Source organism: Styela clava, chromosome 4 (genome assembly GCF_964204865.1).
Source record: "Styela clava chromosome 4, kaStyClav1.hap1.2, whole genome shotgun sequence".
In the NCBI taxonomy this organism is placed as follows: Eukaryota; Metazoa; Chordata; class Ascidiacea; order Stolidobranchia; family Styelidae; genus Styela; species Styela clava.
The window spans coordinates 11,269,731-11,284,392 of record NC_135253.1 but is presented as its reverse complement, the minus strand read 5'-3'; the positions used below and the strand labels follow the sequence as shown (position 1 = coordinate 11,284,392).

At 35.1% G+C, this 14,662-nt stretch overlaps 2 protein-coding genes across 3 annotated transcripts; one reads left to right on the top strand and one right to left on the bottom strand.

Moving 5' to 3' along the window:
• Positions 1–2,110: 2,110 nt before the first annotated feature.
• On the top strand, positions 2,111–11,639 carry LOC120326109 (short transient receptor potential channel 4-like). The gene is made up of 16 exons (XM_039392340.2): positions 2,111–2,627; positions 3,520–3,587; positions 4,159–4,348; positions 4,579–4,726; positions 4,990–5,194; positions 5,402–5,611; positions 5,821–5,931; positions 6,184–6,327; positions 6,789–6,983; positions 8,205–8,334; positions 8,729–8,842; positions 8,946–9,114; positions 9,577–9,737; positions 9,820–9,987; positions 10,445–10,588; positions 10,941–11,639. Exons 1-16 carry the CDS (start codon positions 2,261–2,263, stop codon positions 11,570–11,572), a joined length of 3,156 nt encoding a protein of 1,051 aa, XP_039248274.2. The 5' UTR covers positions 2,111–2,260; the 3' UTR covers positions 11,573–11,639.
• Positions 8,408–14,619, bottom strand: LOC120326110 (uncharacterized). Of its 2 annotated transcripts, XM_078112220.1 has the most exons (5): positions 13,576–14,619; positions 13,116–13,310; positions 12,612–12,775; positions 12,115–12,307; positions 8,408–9,379 (listed from the first exon to the last, which is right to left on the bottom strand). In XM_078112220.1, exons 1-4 carry the CDS (start codon positions 14,606–14,608, stop codon positions 12,119–12,121), a joined length of 1,581 nt encoding a protein of 526 aa, XP_077968346.1. In that variant the 5' UTR covers positions 14,609–14,619; the 3' UTR covers positions 8,408–9,379; positions 12,115–12,118. The 2 variants fall into 2 exon arrangements, with proteins under 2 accessions (XP_077968346.1, XP_039248276.2); XM_039392342.2 differs by lacking the exon at positions 8,408–9,379 and having other exon boundaries at positions 11,947–12,307.
• Between the last annotated feature and the right edge of the window lie 43 nt (positions 14,620–14,662).

The window sequence follows — 14,662 nt, the reverse complement described above, 5'->3', positions numbered from 1 at the left end:
TATGCATACATTCACTTTGGTTAGATTCGTGATTCTAATTACCTCATGGGACACCACGCAACACATTAGGCTATATGAAAGGGACATGGCAATATACATCCCCGTGGTATTTTGAAGTCGAAATGCTTGTTTCGGCGGACTCTCTCATTTTTTCTTATTTTACTTTCACGACCATGGAGCCTAATGTAGTTTGATGAGATCATGTTTCAGATAATATTGCGCTTAATTTTCTTTGTTCATTATGGTTATCCTCCACCCCCTGATTGAAATCCAGAACTCTTTACTGTTTTTGACACAATGCAGATACCAATATGATTTCGAAAATTGCTAGAACATGAGTAGACTAGGCCGGCCTCCTTCCTAAGGTCGTTTTAGGTTTGTGTTCAACGTTATTCAAACCCGCAATAAATATGACACGACACTTTTGTCTAATCGGCAACAGGCGTAGATTGCCTAAGGTTTGTACGATCACCATCAATATGCGGTGCCGGAAACATTCTGTTCTGTGTTTTTGATGAACTAAACAAATATAAACATTTCGATCACTGTAGGCCTAGTTTTTAAAGTATTATTATTTGGTTACTGCCGAAGTGATTTAAGTTGTGATTATTGAAATGAGAGTGATCGTATTATCGTTTGTCTGCTAACTGGAGAAAATTAGTAGCTTGAGCCCTTGAGTGAAGCCAGGTGACAGCGGTTCTAAAATCAATTTAATTTGGCACACATGACATAATAAATTTGAATATCTTTTAAAAATAAAATTGCAGATTTGTCGGTCATTGTGAAAACATTTGCAGTTTATTTTTTTTTTCTTAGTTCAGTTTTGAGATATTTTGCGTTAATTAAATCTTACAAATGTTCGCGTTCTTCAAGACGATAGAAATGCTACACATATCAGTTTGGCTCGAACAACAGTATATAAAGTAATCAATTTGTAACCATTGAATCCAGAAAGAATTATTACCGCGTGACATGACGAACGATCGACCATCTCACGAAAATTCATTCTGATTCCAATTATGCGCCCGGGTTGTGGGTGGTGTGGCATCCTGTGGTGAGCCTTAGTACCAGTATGAACACAATTAAGAGAATACATGCTCACTAGTTCTAAGCGATTAAAAAAATATATTGATAGTCGATTTTTGTATGTGCCGTGTTTCATCTAACTTGGGGTTTATTTAGTTTGGGCGATATTTAGTTTCAATACAACTATTATCAAACCATACCCGACATCAATCCGAGCGTGAATGAAGTTATTTTCAAAACCAGTCATATGTGAAAATTGTCTTAGAAATTGTTCTTAAATTACCAACTACAAGTAGTTCAGGGTTTTTAGTGCACAGCTTGGATTATACGACTCGGTCTCGCGTGATCAAAACAGCCCTTAGATATCTTGAAATGATGTACTATATGATAACGGAAGTTATTTCCTTATTCCGTGAGGTGAGTCGCATAACGCAAGCGGAGATGGATTATATGCGACAAGAAACCAACAAAACGTTTAACTTACAAGTTATATTATAATTTATCGTAGATAAATAGTAGGCTACGTGAGTTGATGCCTGGGTGATATAAGCTCTCATAGAAGTTGTGCATATACTAACAGCAGGAAATTTTTTACAGGCACAGAGTATTATAGTAACAGCCAACTATAAGATTGGAGAAAAATATAAAAAAGAGGAACATGTTTAGAATAACTATACTTGCTCACTACTTATTCAAAATTATATATACCGGTATATATATATATATATATATCGCCCTTTTTGAAAATGCGTGATCAAGTTTAATAAGACTGAGAGGGTGCGGGGCCAAACTCTATAGTATGTCCGAGTCCGGAATCCAGAAGCAAGTCGAATACCCGAATTTTCTCTACAAATTTGGAAAAATTGAATTGTAGAATAAATAAAATTTCATTCGTAGTCTACAGACAAAAGGTATTTTTACAGCCATAGAAAATTAAAAGCATTTCTACTCAAAATATCGAATATCTGCCAGACCATATTCATACGAAACTTCCAAGAAAGGCTACACTCGTTTTCGAATACCCTTGATTCGCGTATTCAAAAAAACATAAAATGAATGGAATACTTCATGATTTGAGTTTCTTTTCTAATTTTGAATCATCTGGCTCAGTGTAATAATTTACCGAATCGTTTAGTCAATACAAGACATATGATATTGTATTTTGTTGGCCTAAATTAAATATGACATACACGCACCAATAAGTTGGATAGGAGTATCATATCTTGTTCAAAATATGAGCAACAAAAGTTCAACACTCTCGATTTATGACAACAAGGTGGACACGACATCCGACGATGACAACTCAAGTAATTGTTCACAAGGTTTTGGAGAGTATATCATTCAAGGCAGCGAGGATGAAAAAATTCAAGTGGAGAAAATTAAAGAAGCAATTGCCATGAATGGGAAAGAAACTCCACCAGGATATAGTTACACAGAATTTGACGAAATGAAAGATACCACAATGCATTCTGATGATGAATATCAGACAGAAAAGAAAAGTGTGAATAATCCGATTGTCGTGAAAAGGAATTCTGCTGATCCTACAGGTGATGCTAGGGCAAGCAAGACCTCTTTCAAAATGCAAGCCAGATTGTCAAGAAGTAAGTACAATTTTGGTTTACTAAATAAATATTCTGTGAGAATAAACTTTGACAAGGGAAACTGTAATCCTCACACTAGACGTGTACAAAAGTAGCACAAAGAACTATAAAAATTTAATTCCGTATCTCGACTAATCATACATAAAAAAAGTTATACCAATGGTTTCTACATTGTACTTCCTGAATGCAATTTGTTGCTCAAAATAGCCCTTTCGAACGAAAAATTCTCAAACGAATTCACGTTTTGGACGCGTTGAAAAGAACTATTCCAGGTTCGTCACAATATAAGGCTGCGATCGACGCTTTAAACTTTAGCCATTGACGATCCAACGTTACACAGAATATTCCATGAGTCGTGCACGGAAATAAAATAGGACCTCCAAAGTATGCGCACCAAGATGGCGCACAACCTGAACATATTATGTGTGTGACGGTTAGGATTCAGGTTGTGCGACATCTTGGTGTGTATACTTCTGGAGCATCATAAAATATCTTGTACCGAAATTTTCAGTCGGAATAATAAAATATTGGGCCGCCCTATATATAAGCGGTAAAATACTTTCGGTACGCATAAATGATTTTGAAAGGGCTACCATACTGAACACAAACAAAAGAAAATTATATGTATTGGATGCTCCTAGAATTTATTTATTTAATTCTTACAAGTGTGTGTACTCATCTAAACATTTTATCAGTCATCTAACATTGGGGATCCAGGAATAAAACGTTTCAATGGAAAGTTTACATATGCGATATGCTCATGTCATATAATTCAGTTATATTTGCCTCTTAGATTGACAAGTCGTTCATTCAGAAATATTTGGAAAATGAAATAAAATTACAATTTTTCTGCCTCTCTGTGTAATTTAAAAGTCGTTATTTCTTTTTCCAGTGCTAGAGAATGCAGATACATCTTCTTCATCTGATGATGAACTCTATACATATACCCAAGACGGCCAGGTATTATTTTTCTACAAACCTGCTAAAACGCAATGAATTAGTGCATCGATTTTCGTATATTTATGAATTAAACGAAACCACCTTTAGGCACATAAAAAACTAGTGATAAAATTTGAAGATTATGGAAAAAAATATAAAGAATACCCTGTAACAATCATTTCTTTTTCAGCCATTTTATTTATTGTCGTGATGTCAAATCATGAAAGAGTGTTAGCAATTTTGTAAATATTCGGCCCCACAATATAATTATGCTTGTATACAAACAATAATATTTTTTATATTCGAACCTATGACCAAATTCCAAAGACTAATGACGAGAACGTTTTAGCCAGATAACTGATGCATATGAGTACAGTTTTTCCAAGCGGTCGACTCTGTGTACTTACTGAATAGGTGAGGTAAAACCAAAGCCGCGGCAGAATTTGAGAAAAATTGGATTTGTTAGGGCCTAGAGGACAATCTATAGTAGATATATATATATTTACTAAATATGTAGGCCTACATAATAATATTCGGTCAATACGTAAACATGGAATCTTGTTTTCTTCGACTCGATTCCTTTAACAAAAAGATTAACTCAGAGGAAGATCTAACAGCGTTAGAGGAGAATTTACAGAGGTACACTGCTGATATACCGTCTGATCCATTGGGAACATCAAGACAAGAACGTATACCCATGCATGTACCATCGAAAGGCATAGACCCTAATGCGCTCATTGACGTGAAATCGCGTTTGAAGAAAGTGAAAAAGACAATTTCGGGTAAGTTTATTTATATACTTTACTATTATATACTACTATTAGCTCGATATACATATATATTTATATACAATTTTGCCCAATAGTATACTTGAGGATAATAAAAATAAATATTTTAAAATAAACAAGCCAGGATTTTTGGCGTAGCTTTGCTACAAATTGTGAGAGAGAATTTAATAACGCTGATTTTTTATCAGTATAAATTTTTTCATACACGATTCAATCGTAACAAGGGGGTGGTTATGTGAAAGAGCAAAGTCCAGCGACAATTTGGGAATTGAAGAAAAACAAACGCGATGCAAAACTTTTGTTGAACAAAGCACAGGCATCGAAGCTGAAAGCTGGATGGAAAGTCAGGCAGTGTTTGCACAATTTACCTGAGTACGTACCAAATTTTTTTCATATTAGACCAGCCACTAATAACTGCAAAATACTAGTTATTTTGCTGTATAATTGAACTTACTTTAAAACCCATCATCTGGAGGTGTTTAATTTGTTCGATATCGCATATAAAATGCATGCAAATAGTCGACAGTAGGCTACCGTAGATAATACTGAGACTATATGTAATTTTCACGTTGAAGTTGAAAAAACGATCACTGTTGATTTACATTTAACACATTATTTAAATTCAATTCTCACAGGGGAGAGACTGTGAACACGCTGTATCTTACACTTGTGAGAAAGGGAATGCTGAAGGAGGTCGACGCTCTATTTTCCCTCGCGAAAGTGGCGCGTGCAGCTAAACCACTCAATAAAAATTTCAAAGATGCAGACGAAAAATCGGCATTAACAATTGCCATAGACAACAAAAATGAAACGATGATGACACGATTGTTAGAACACGGGGTAATGATTTCATGAAGTCTTGATCAAGAAAACTAGCAACTGTCCAAAATATTCTACTGACTAATTAGATACTATTTGTGTTCGAAGTGATCCAACCTATTCTCTCTAAATGTAAACAGAACCATTTTATTTCTGCATTTCAGCCTATGATCATTATAATTTTCTACTTAACAGAAACTAAATATTGCTAAATAAATTTTTTTTAAGGTAAAACTGGACTTGAACATTTTTCACGCCGTCGAAGCAGATTTTATTGAAGGAATGAAGATATTGATGTTGTATGATCCTTGCACGCAGGCTAAAATTGCTGAAGAAAATCCTTATTTTCAAATTGGGATGACTCCGATGTTGTTGGCGGCTCATAATAACAACTACAGGATGTTATCATTGCTGCATGAATACGGCCATCAGTTACCGGTATGTGACGTCGACGTTGTTTTGTTTGTGTACGTATTAGGTAAACCCGCCAGTGCTGGGGATTTATACCAACATAAATTCGGGAACGGATTTTTATAGTGACTGTATGATACTCATACGGGGATGTACGCTTTGTGACAAGGTGGAGTTCGAAGCCTGGACTTCGATTGAAAAAATCTCTGAGTCAAAAATATCCAATATTATTTCAGCAACTCAAAGACTGGAGTGAAGGCATCCAAGAAGCATGGGAATCAGCTAATGAAAGAAGAATGATTTGTGAAGCAAGAGCACAGCCCGCATTCATCACATTAACTACGGAAGTAAATGAGTTTCAAAAAACTTCCGTATTATCTCATCACTATTGTCATAATATATATACATTCATATCCAATATTACAAAATACGTTCTCTATTATTCCAATATACTGGCTGTTATTTCCGTAAATAAATTTTCCAATCTTCAGCAGTTTATGCACCTCATGCCTTGCTTCCGTCATTCATGATGGTCTCTCGTAGTTGGTCATTTTGGTTGTAATATGTAATTTATTGTCTATCAATTGCCTATATTTTAGTTAAACAGGATGAATCCAATGAAGTACTGCATGCAGGAAATTAGAAAAGTACGAGTTTATGCAAAACAGGAACAAGAGTTCAGTAATTTTTATAAAGGAATCATTTCCAAAATTGAAGATTATATGTGCTCATTACTCGATTTTGTAAGTTACTTCTTTGTTTTGTATGCCTACCTCGTAGTTTTTACATAGAATTTGTTACTAATTTAGATGGAAATCATCTCATTCAGCACTATTTTTTCGATGCTAAGAATTCAAGCGATGACGGATACAACATTAAAAGTTTTTTGAGATTTCATTTTAGCGAGTCATAAGCTCGAAAAGACATTGGCAAACTTACATTAGCTTGTAATTGCATTAGTCGAATGAAGGTTAACGCATCTCATGGTGTTGATATTTCTCATTAACCACGCTGCATTTGTGTCTGATTTGAGTTTTGATACTTTAAATTATTTTGATTATGTGACCAAGCGGAGTTATTTGTCGAATAAAAACTGTTATAACTGCTATAAACCATTTATAGTGGGTGGAGTATGTTTATACGAACTGGGAATCATTATACCGTTGATAAACATCTGTATTAAACCAAAGTTTTCTGTTTTAAGATTTGTTCTTCTGAGGAACTAGCAAATTTGTTTCAATTCGAATACTTATCACCCTCTCTCAAACCGCAAGATAAGTTGAAACGTTTTATTGAAAGTACAAGAACAAAAAGATATGAACTTGAAAACCGGTTTAAATTATTGGAACGTGCAAGTAAAGAGGAATTAATTCGTTTTGTAACACACCAGCAATCTCAGGTAAAATAAATAAATACATATATATAGAGAGAGATTTTGGAGTGATTTCCTTATTCTGTTTGTTGTCTTTCTCTATGTCCCTCGATAAAACACATTTATTTTATAATTTAAATAGATACAGGTTTGCATGAATAACACATGGATTAAGTCTCGTATCGCACGTGTGGTAACTACATATTTTTTTTATTCTGTATAAAATGGACTTACTGAACTTGTAAAAGATTACTAATCGGGATTGAATTGATAAGTAGCATTTTAATATAACCCATGTAGTTACTTCATGTAAGTTACGAAGCTGAAAGATTAATGTCCTCGTCTCACGAACAAATGGTTATTTTGGTAGAAATACTTTTATACCATATCATCACCGCCAACTCTGTAGTATCGTCCATCAGTTCCTGCATATAAGCGCTTACTTTTTTAACGCAGAACAGAAGTAAGGCAAGACATCTTAATTTAAATTTCAAGAAATCAATAAGTTGTCTACCGTTTGGTGTTTTGAATATTATATCCACAAATTCGAACTCTCTCTACATAATCTATACTTAGGCTTACCATACGTCCCGTTTTTAGCGTCTTGTCCCGCCAATTCAGCCAAAAGTCCCGCTTTGGCGTTCAGCCATCCAGCATAATACACGTACATTGCCAATTAACATGTTCTCGTTACTGCTGTTGCTTTCTAGCGCAGCGCTTGCCTACTTACTGAAGGTGAATGCGTTATTTTGTTTGTTTCATTGTTAGCGAACCTATCACATGTAAAATCAATACTAATTGGTCCAGCTCTGACTTTTACGTGAAAGTAATATTGAACAACGTCTTTTTGAAGACGGTGTTATCTACAGAAGAGTATGATTAGGCGAATAAGTAAATTCTCAGTGCTTGGAAGCCTCAGACTATTTTATTATATTTTCTTCCTTTTGTTGTAGATAAAAAATCTAAATTCGAATTATTTTGTATCGTTAACGTCAATTCCTTTATATTTTTCGAACTGAACCCAATATTTAGACAGAAAATATGCACATAAACTCTCGATGACAATAAGGTCAATGAAGACAGCCGGGATTGCTTTAAATGTAGGGCTGTAGGCCTTTGTAGTAAAATCGGAAAATGTAAAGTTACAAAATCACAACTTTGGGGTTGTCTTTGCAGGCATCCCGCTTTGAAGTCACAAAAATATGGTAACCCTATCGATAAGAAAAATTACCTTATGTATGTTTTCAGCTCGCACTGACTTATCTACGTTTTCGATCGTTGCCATTTTTGCAAAATAACTTTATCTCAATACCCATTGGATTGCTCTTTCCTGTTCTATCACTGCTCTACGTCTTCGCACCAAACACCGTTCTCGGAAGTACGTATTTTCATGCAAGTTTGTTGAAGACATGATATCAATTTGATGTGTTACAGTATAATCACCGAATACATGCCTGTAGTGTTGAATATATTTGTTATTGCATCTTTTTGCTAATAATATACGGGGTGAGCACTTAATCAATACAGCTCGGCAACAAACCATTCTAGCAAAAGTGTTGGCTTATTTTATGTAAATGGGAGAAGCAGCCTGGGGACCTATTGGACAAGGTTACCTTAACAGGGGCTTTTTTTCATTGACGATAAAAAGGAATAGAAAGATGCAATATCATATCCATTGAATATCGGTTTGTTCATTCTGGGATTATGATGTAGGTAGACCATAGCGAAATAAACAAAAAAATAAACAATGAATCCACTAACTATATTTACAGGCATCATCACACTTCCAACGATATCATTCAATTGTCATATGATTTCGGATGTTGTTTTTGCAATTTTACTTCTCCTAAATATTGCTCTGAAGGATGTTGATCAAGATCGCTTGGGTAAATGTGACATCCATTGCTGTGTATTGAACTTCGAATATTCTTTTCTTTTAGTTTGGTTTTTTGAGTTTGAGATTGGTTTTCATATTTATTATTTTATCAGGTGCTGGCCCCACCACTGTAGAACTCCTAATATTTATTTGGATTCTCGGAAAGTGGGTTCAAGAAATGCAAGAGTGTATAAACAGAGGCCTAAAGGAATATCTACGTGATAAATGGAACTACAGTGACCTTCTGATGCTTCTTTTATTCTCAACAACTATTGGGATTCGGTATGAAATAGCTGCAGTTGAAAAAAATTTTCAGCAATTTTCATAAGACTTCATGGAAAAGATAAAAGACTATCGTGTCTAATCATACACAATTATATTTCATAAGATTTACCTTATTTTCGGCATGTAAAATGGCGTCATTGATTCTCAATAATACCTGCAAGAAATAAGCTATATCTATATCCCGATTACCGAGACGTCGGCCCACAAACTTCGTCAGAACAGGACAAATTTAACGTTGAATGTCAAAAGCGGCAATTTCAACCTGCAACGAGCGATTCATTGTTAGTTTTCAACGAAAATAAACCAAAGTTTCTGTGAAAACACGTCTACAACTTTGTCACAAAGTCCTTAAACAAAAAATATTGGAGGTATTCGATCACCCCTTGCTACAAGTTGTAATCAATCACAAAACGAATATTTGCATCAATTTTTCTTATTCAAAATATTTATATTGGACAGGATATTTGACATGGTTTACAATAAGGACGCATCTACATCAATTGAACGATCAGAATGGAACCATTTTGAGCCTAGACTTATAGCAGGTGGATTGAATGCGTGGGCATATGTGTTTTTCTTTATCAGATTACTTGGGCTTATGAGAGTAGATCGAACACTAGGTAAGATATATTATTGCGTTTTATGGTTTGCACGATCTCAAATACAGTACAAGAATTCATTAAAAAAAAACATTGTTAACAGGACCACTGCAAATATCTCTTGCAAAAATGCTGAACGATATCATACGATTTCTCTGCATATTTACCCTGGTTATATTTGCATTTGCCTTCGGATTAAGTGATCTGTACTGGTATTACGGAACGAAAGAAGGTTCGAAAATGTTTTGCGCAAAAGGAGTGAATACGGCAGGTGAGCGTTCATAATTGTGAGATGAAGAGCGATTTTAATCCGGTATACCTAATAATTTGAACTGCATCACCAATATCACTAAAATGTTGCACTAGACCAGAGTTGGTATCGAGGCGTTTCCCCAGGAAAAAATAAAAACATGAAGGCGATGAGGGCATCATAATATGGACTAAACCAAGGGTGTGCACTGTGCAACATTATTTGTCGTTGGGCCATATAACCAACTTCATTGAATTGATTAAAAAATTAGCGACAACCAGAGCGCCACGGGAAAGGCAAAAGAATGCTGTTATCACTTAGGCTTCCAGTAATAAAGGCACCGAGACCTGGCAGAACGGCGGGAGAAACCTCAAGGTTTTGTTAGCTTTCCTGATTCAATAATCGTTTTTTGCTTGTTTTTATCAATTATTTTCATCGTCTGTAATGGCAAATTCAACATATTATATATATATTACAGTTCGGAACGGAACATGCATTACAAATATCCCACCTTTTACCACCATGCCTGGTGCAATTACTCAATTGTTTTGGGCACTCTTTGGTTTATTTGAACTTAACAGCATGTCACTGGACGGAAAGCACACATATACGGAATTTGTAGGTGAGCCATAAAGTGTTATCCACTTCGAAGGAATGTATTTAAATCAGTAGGGATTTGAATCGGCAATATAAAGATTTTTGTTTAACATAACCTAATCCATCATATTGGGTACGATTAGGGTCGATCTAAGATCGTTATCACAGGATTAAAGCTGTTTGGGTTAAAAAATTGGTAAAACGAGTCAATTTGTCATATGTCACGTGCTTTTAACTGTCGTAAAATGAGACTGCAATATTTCGTAATTAGTTTCTTAAAAATTATTTTTATTACGATAAAAGACGTGTGTCTAATGGCAATCTCCAGTCCTTAGGAGTTTTTCTCTTCTGATCGCTAACTTAGTGTCATGTTTCAGGGAAAACTTTGGTAGCAACCTATCACGTCGTTGCAATTATTGTGATGTTGAACATGTTAATTGCTATGATGAGCAATTCGTACGATGATACAAGAGAGAATGAAGAAACAGCCTGGAAATTTCATAGAACATCCATGTGGATACGCTTTATTCGCAGGGAAGTTGTTCGACCTCCTCCTATGAATCTGTTTCCCAACCCTTGGCGAATACTAGAAAATAGTAGACGATTCAGGAACTTCGTTAGACGAAAAAACTGCTGTAAAAATCCATTGACACGAGCTATATACGACATCAGGGGTAGGCGAGTAAACAGGTCTCGTTCAATCAATGAGGTATTAAAAACAATGGGAAAAGGAGTCGGCGATCAAGAAAAAGTTGAATTGACTGGTGAGAGAAACATCAATGACAGAAGACAATTTGTCGATGTTGATGGGAAAACGAATTCGAGGCCAAACATAATTAGAAGCAGAAATGAAGGCTTTACTATAGAGGGCCTTGAAGAAGCTAAAAACGCCGTGGCCGCTGTTTTTAATATCAAAGGGCCGAAAAGCGTGTCAATGCGACTTGTTCGTAGATATAAGTTGAAGCATCTCGTTAAAAAGCGCGTTGTTGAATCTCCTTCGATTATTTAATATATGTATAATAACTAATCAAATGTAAGTTATAATATAATTTGTTACTACGGGACTGTTAACAAACAAATAAACAGAGTAAATTACAAAAAATACCATCTAGTATACATTCTTGATTTATCATGAAGGCGGAGGGCCGAAAGGGCACTGTGGAGTCCGGAAAAAGTTCCAGCTGGAAAGAACATGAAACGCAGCTCTTCGAAACCCGAGAAGCTAAGAACGTTGTATGTAACTATTAAGCTTAGACGAGTTGAGGCTGAACATGCTTTTTCAGCTCCTTGACTACTTCGCAAACACAATCAGAAGTCAACTGAATGATAACAGCTTTGATATTTTCCTGTTTAGGAGTCAATATTACATGATATAAACGAGTGTGCTTCTCAGCTTGTGTGTGTATTTTCACAAATTTTATTTCAACTTTAGTCGCGAAATCCTAATTCTACTTAGTATTGTATTTTATGATGACTCTGTTATAGAATCCCCCCGAAACGCAGTGTAATCCACCCGAAACGCAGTGTATTTACCCAGAAGCAAGTATACACCAGGTCACATTTGTTGAGGAGGTTCGATTCCCAAAAGATTCAATATCTGTAACATTGCATTTCTGGTGGCCTTTATCAAATAAATTCTTGCATGTAACGCAGGTAAAAGATGAGGTAGATTTTGACCCAAGATATGATGACGAGAATAGAACGTACTTACAGATCTGCAAAGCTGCTGCAGATAGTCGATGACCTGGACAGAGAAAATAAAAGGTAAGGTTGCAAAAAGGATTTAATTAAACGAGATGTAATCTAAACATATGAAGCTACCATAGATTGAAAGTTAAAAATCTGCCTTAGAAATGCTAGGAATTAGGATGTATAGCATAACTAAGATGATTACCATTAAAGAAATGGTTGATATGTTGAACTGGCGAAGTTATGCAAGTAACACCACCTAATGCTCAGAGTCTCAATAGCTGACAAATTGAGCCCCAAAAGTACGCAGACTACTACAGAAATGCTGAAAAAACGATAAATAGTGCACGAATACTTACATTATGACATGATATTTTAATAACATTGCGGCCCACTGTTATAACAGGTTTGCTTATAACATCAGAAAACATCCAAAGATGATCAATAAATAATTCCCATTCTGCATCCTCTGCTAGACTTGCAAGTTGGAGTTCACTAAAGGATGGCAGAGGTGGGTAATACCCTGATAAAACAAGAGAGCAATGTTCGAATACATGTATATGATGATATTGAATGGTCTTCCAAAAGTTGGCACAGAGACCGTTCTTTCCTGTGTTGACATAAGGAAGTCTGAATTGGAGGTGGTATTATGAAATACCTACCACACATGTGGGTTTACCAAAGTTTAATTTACCTATAATATTACCAAACACACTTACGTATGCTAGGCCTACAGATAATATAATTATTATTATAATATCATTATCCCACAGGTGACATAATAATAAACACGAACTTGCTTATTCAACTCAGTTAGACATAAAAAAATAGGTATATGACGTTAAATAAAAAGGATAAATTACCTTCTTTTACTTTAGTCGTGAATGTATTCAGTAACATATTCAATCTTGAGAAGTTATACAACATGAACATGACATCTGTTGGTAATGTAGCCCTTTCTGTGGATATTTTTAATCGATTTGTTGGTGAACTCTTTAAAAATTCTAGTCTTATTGTAGCAGCCGTCATTTTATCAACTCTATTTTCCCAGTCTTTACCTAAAATAAGAACAGTACTCAATTGGGAACCAGCATTTGAACACACCAATTTTATCTTCATGAAAAACTGTTCGATAAACGAAATAAAAAAACGTAAGATGATTTTAACACAATGTACAAGTTTGAAGATGATACCCTCGTCTTCCAAACACTGATAGTTTGCTAACCTCAACCTGAGTGACCACTTTGAGATAAAATATCATTAAACAGAAATCTGGACACAATAATTCATGGAGGGACTCCACGTCATTCAAATTGCACTCACCTTTTACACTTATTTGAAGTTTAGTCTCAAAAGCATCTATTATCTGTTTTTTTCTCATTCTGATAAAATCAATTGCTATTCGAGTTTCATTCACACCAGCATGAACAAAATATTTATCTGAATCGCTACAGATTGTTTGAGCAGATTTCTTTGACACATCGCTGGACCATGCATGATGAAGTTCTGCTTGACGAGCTGACATTTCATTTTTTTGATTACAAACATGAAAGCAAGTCTTTGCGTTTTGTCGGACAGAATTAAATATCGCATTTTTATGTGTGTTGGCAATTCTGGATTCGAAAGCAGTTTTATTTTCTCGATTTCGTAAACTAGATAAACAAGGAAACGAATCTTTTTCTTCACTCAGAATGCAATCTAAAAAACGTTGTGGAACATCTGATACAGAAGTATTTTTCGTGATGTCTGCATAGTCTTTATATGAATTATTGCACATAAGGCCGAGGTCCAGATTCTTAATAACATCACAACATGTTTCATCATCACATGAAAAATGGATCAATGATTGATCACACTTCAATGCCTTTCTCACAAACGAACAATATAATAGGGATCTAATGTCGTTTATAGTTAGTTTCTGCTCGACATGACAAAATAATAAAGTGCTATTACTTTCCAGTCCAAACTCATGCCTGATAGGTAACATTTCAAAATCTACTATTTTCGGAAGAATGCAAGTGAATGCTTTCACTTTATCCAATTGAATTCTATAGCTATCTCCCTCTTTCCACCATGAAGATATTGAAATACTCCATTTTTCACTTTCGTTTTTAATAAACTTCAAACCGTCTTCCAAAACAGTATGGAACCTTTCTGAAAATGAGGTGAAACCATGCAACAAGTCGACAATTTTGCTTGACAAAATGAATCCACTTTGTCTCTTTTTTGATGCATGCTTTGTTCGTTGTACAAGACTCACATTTAACACTATGGTTTTCTCAAATTCATTAGCAATGTAGCGTACAAGTTCATCTGAAACTTTATGACAGAAGGCCTCCCGACTATATTCTTCCATAGCAATTACATTACAGAAAATTTAATCTCTGAGCCGTATTTATACTTGAAAGAA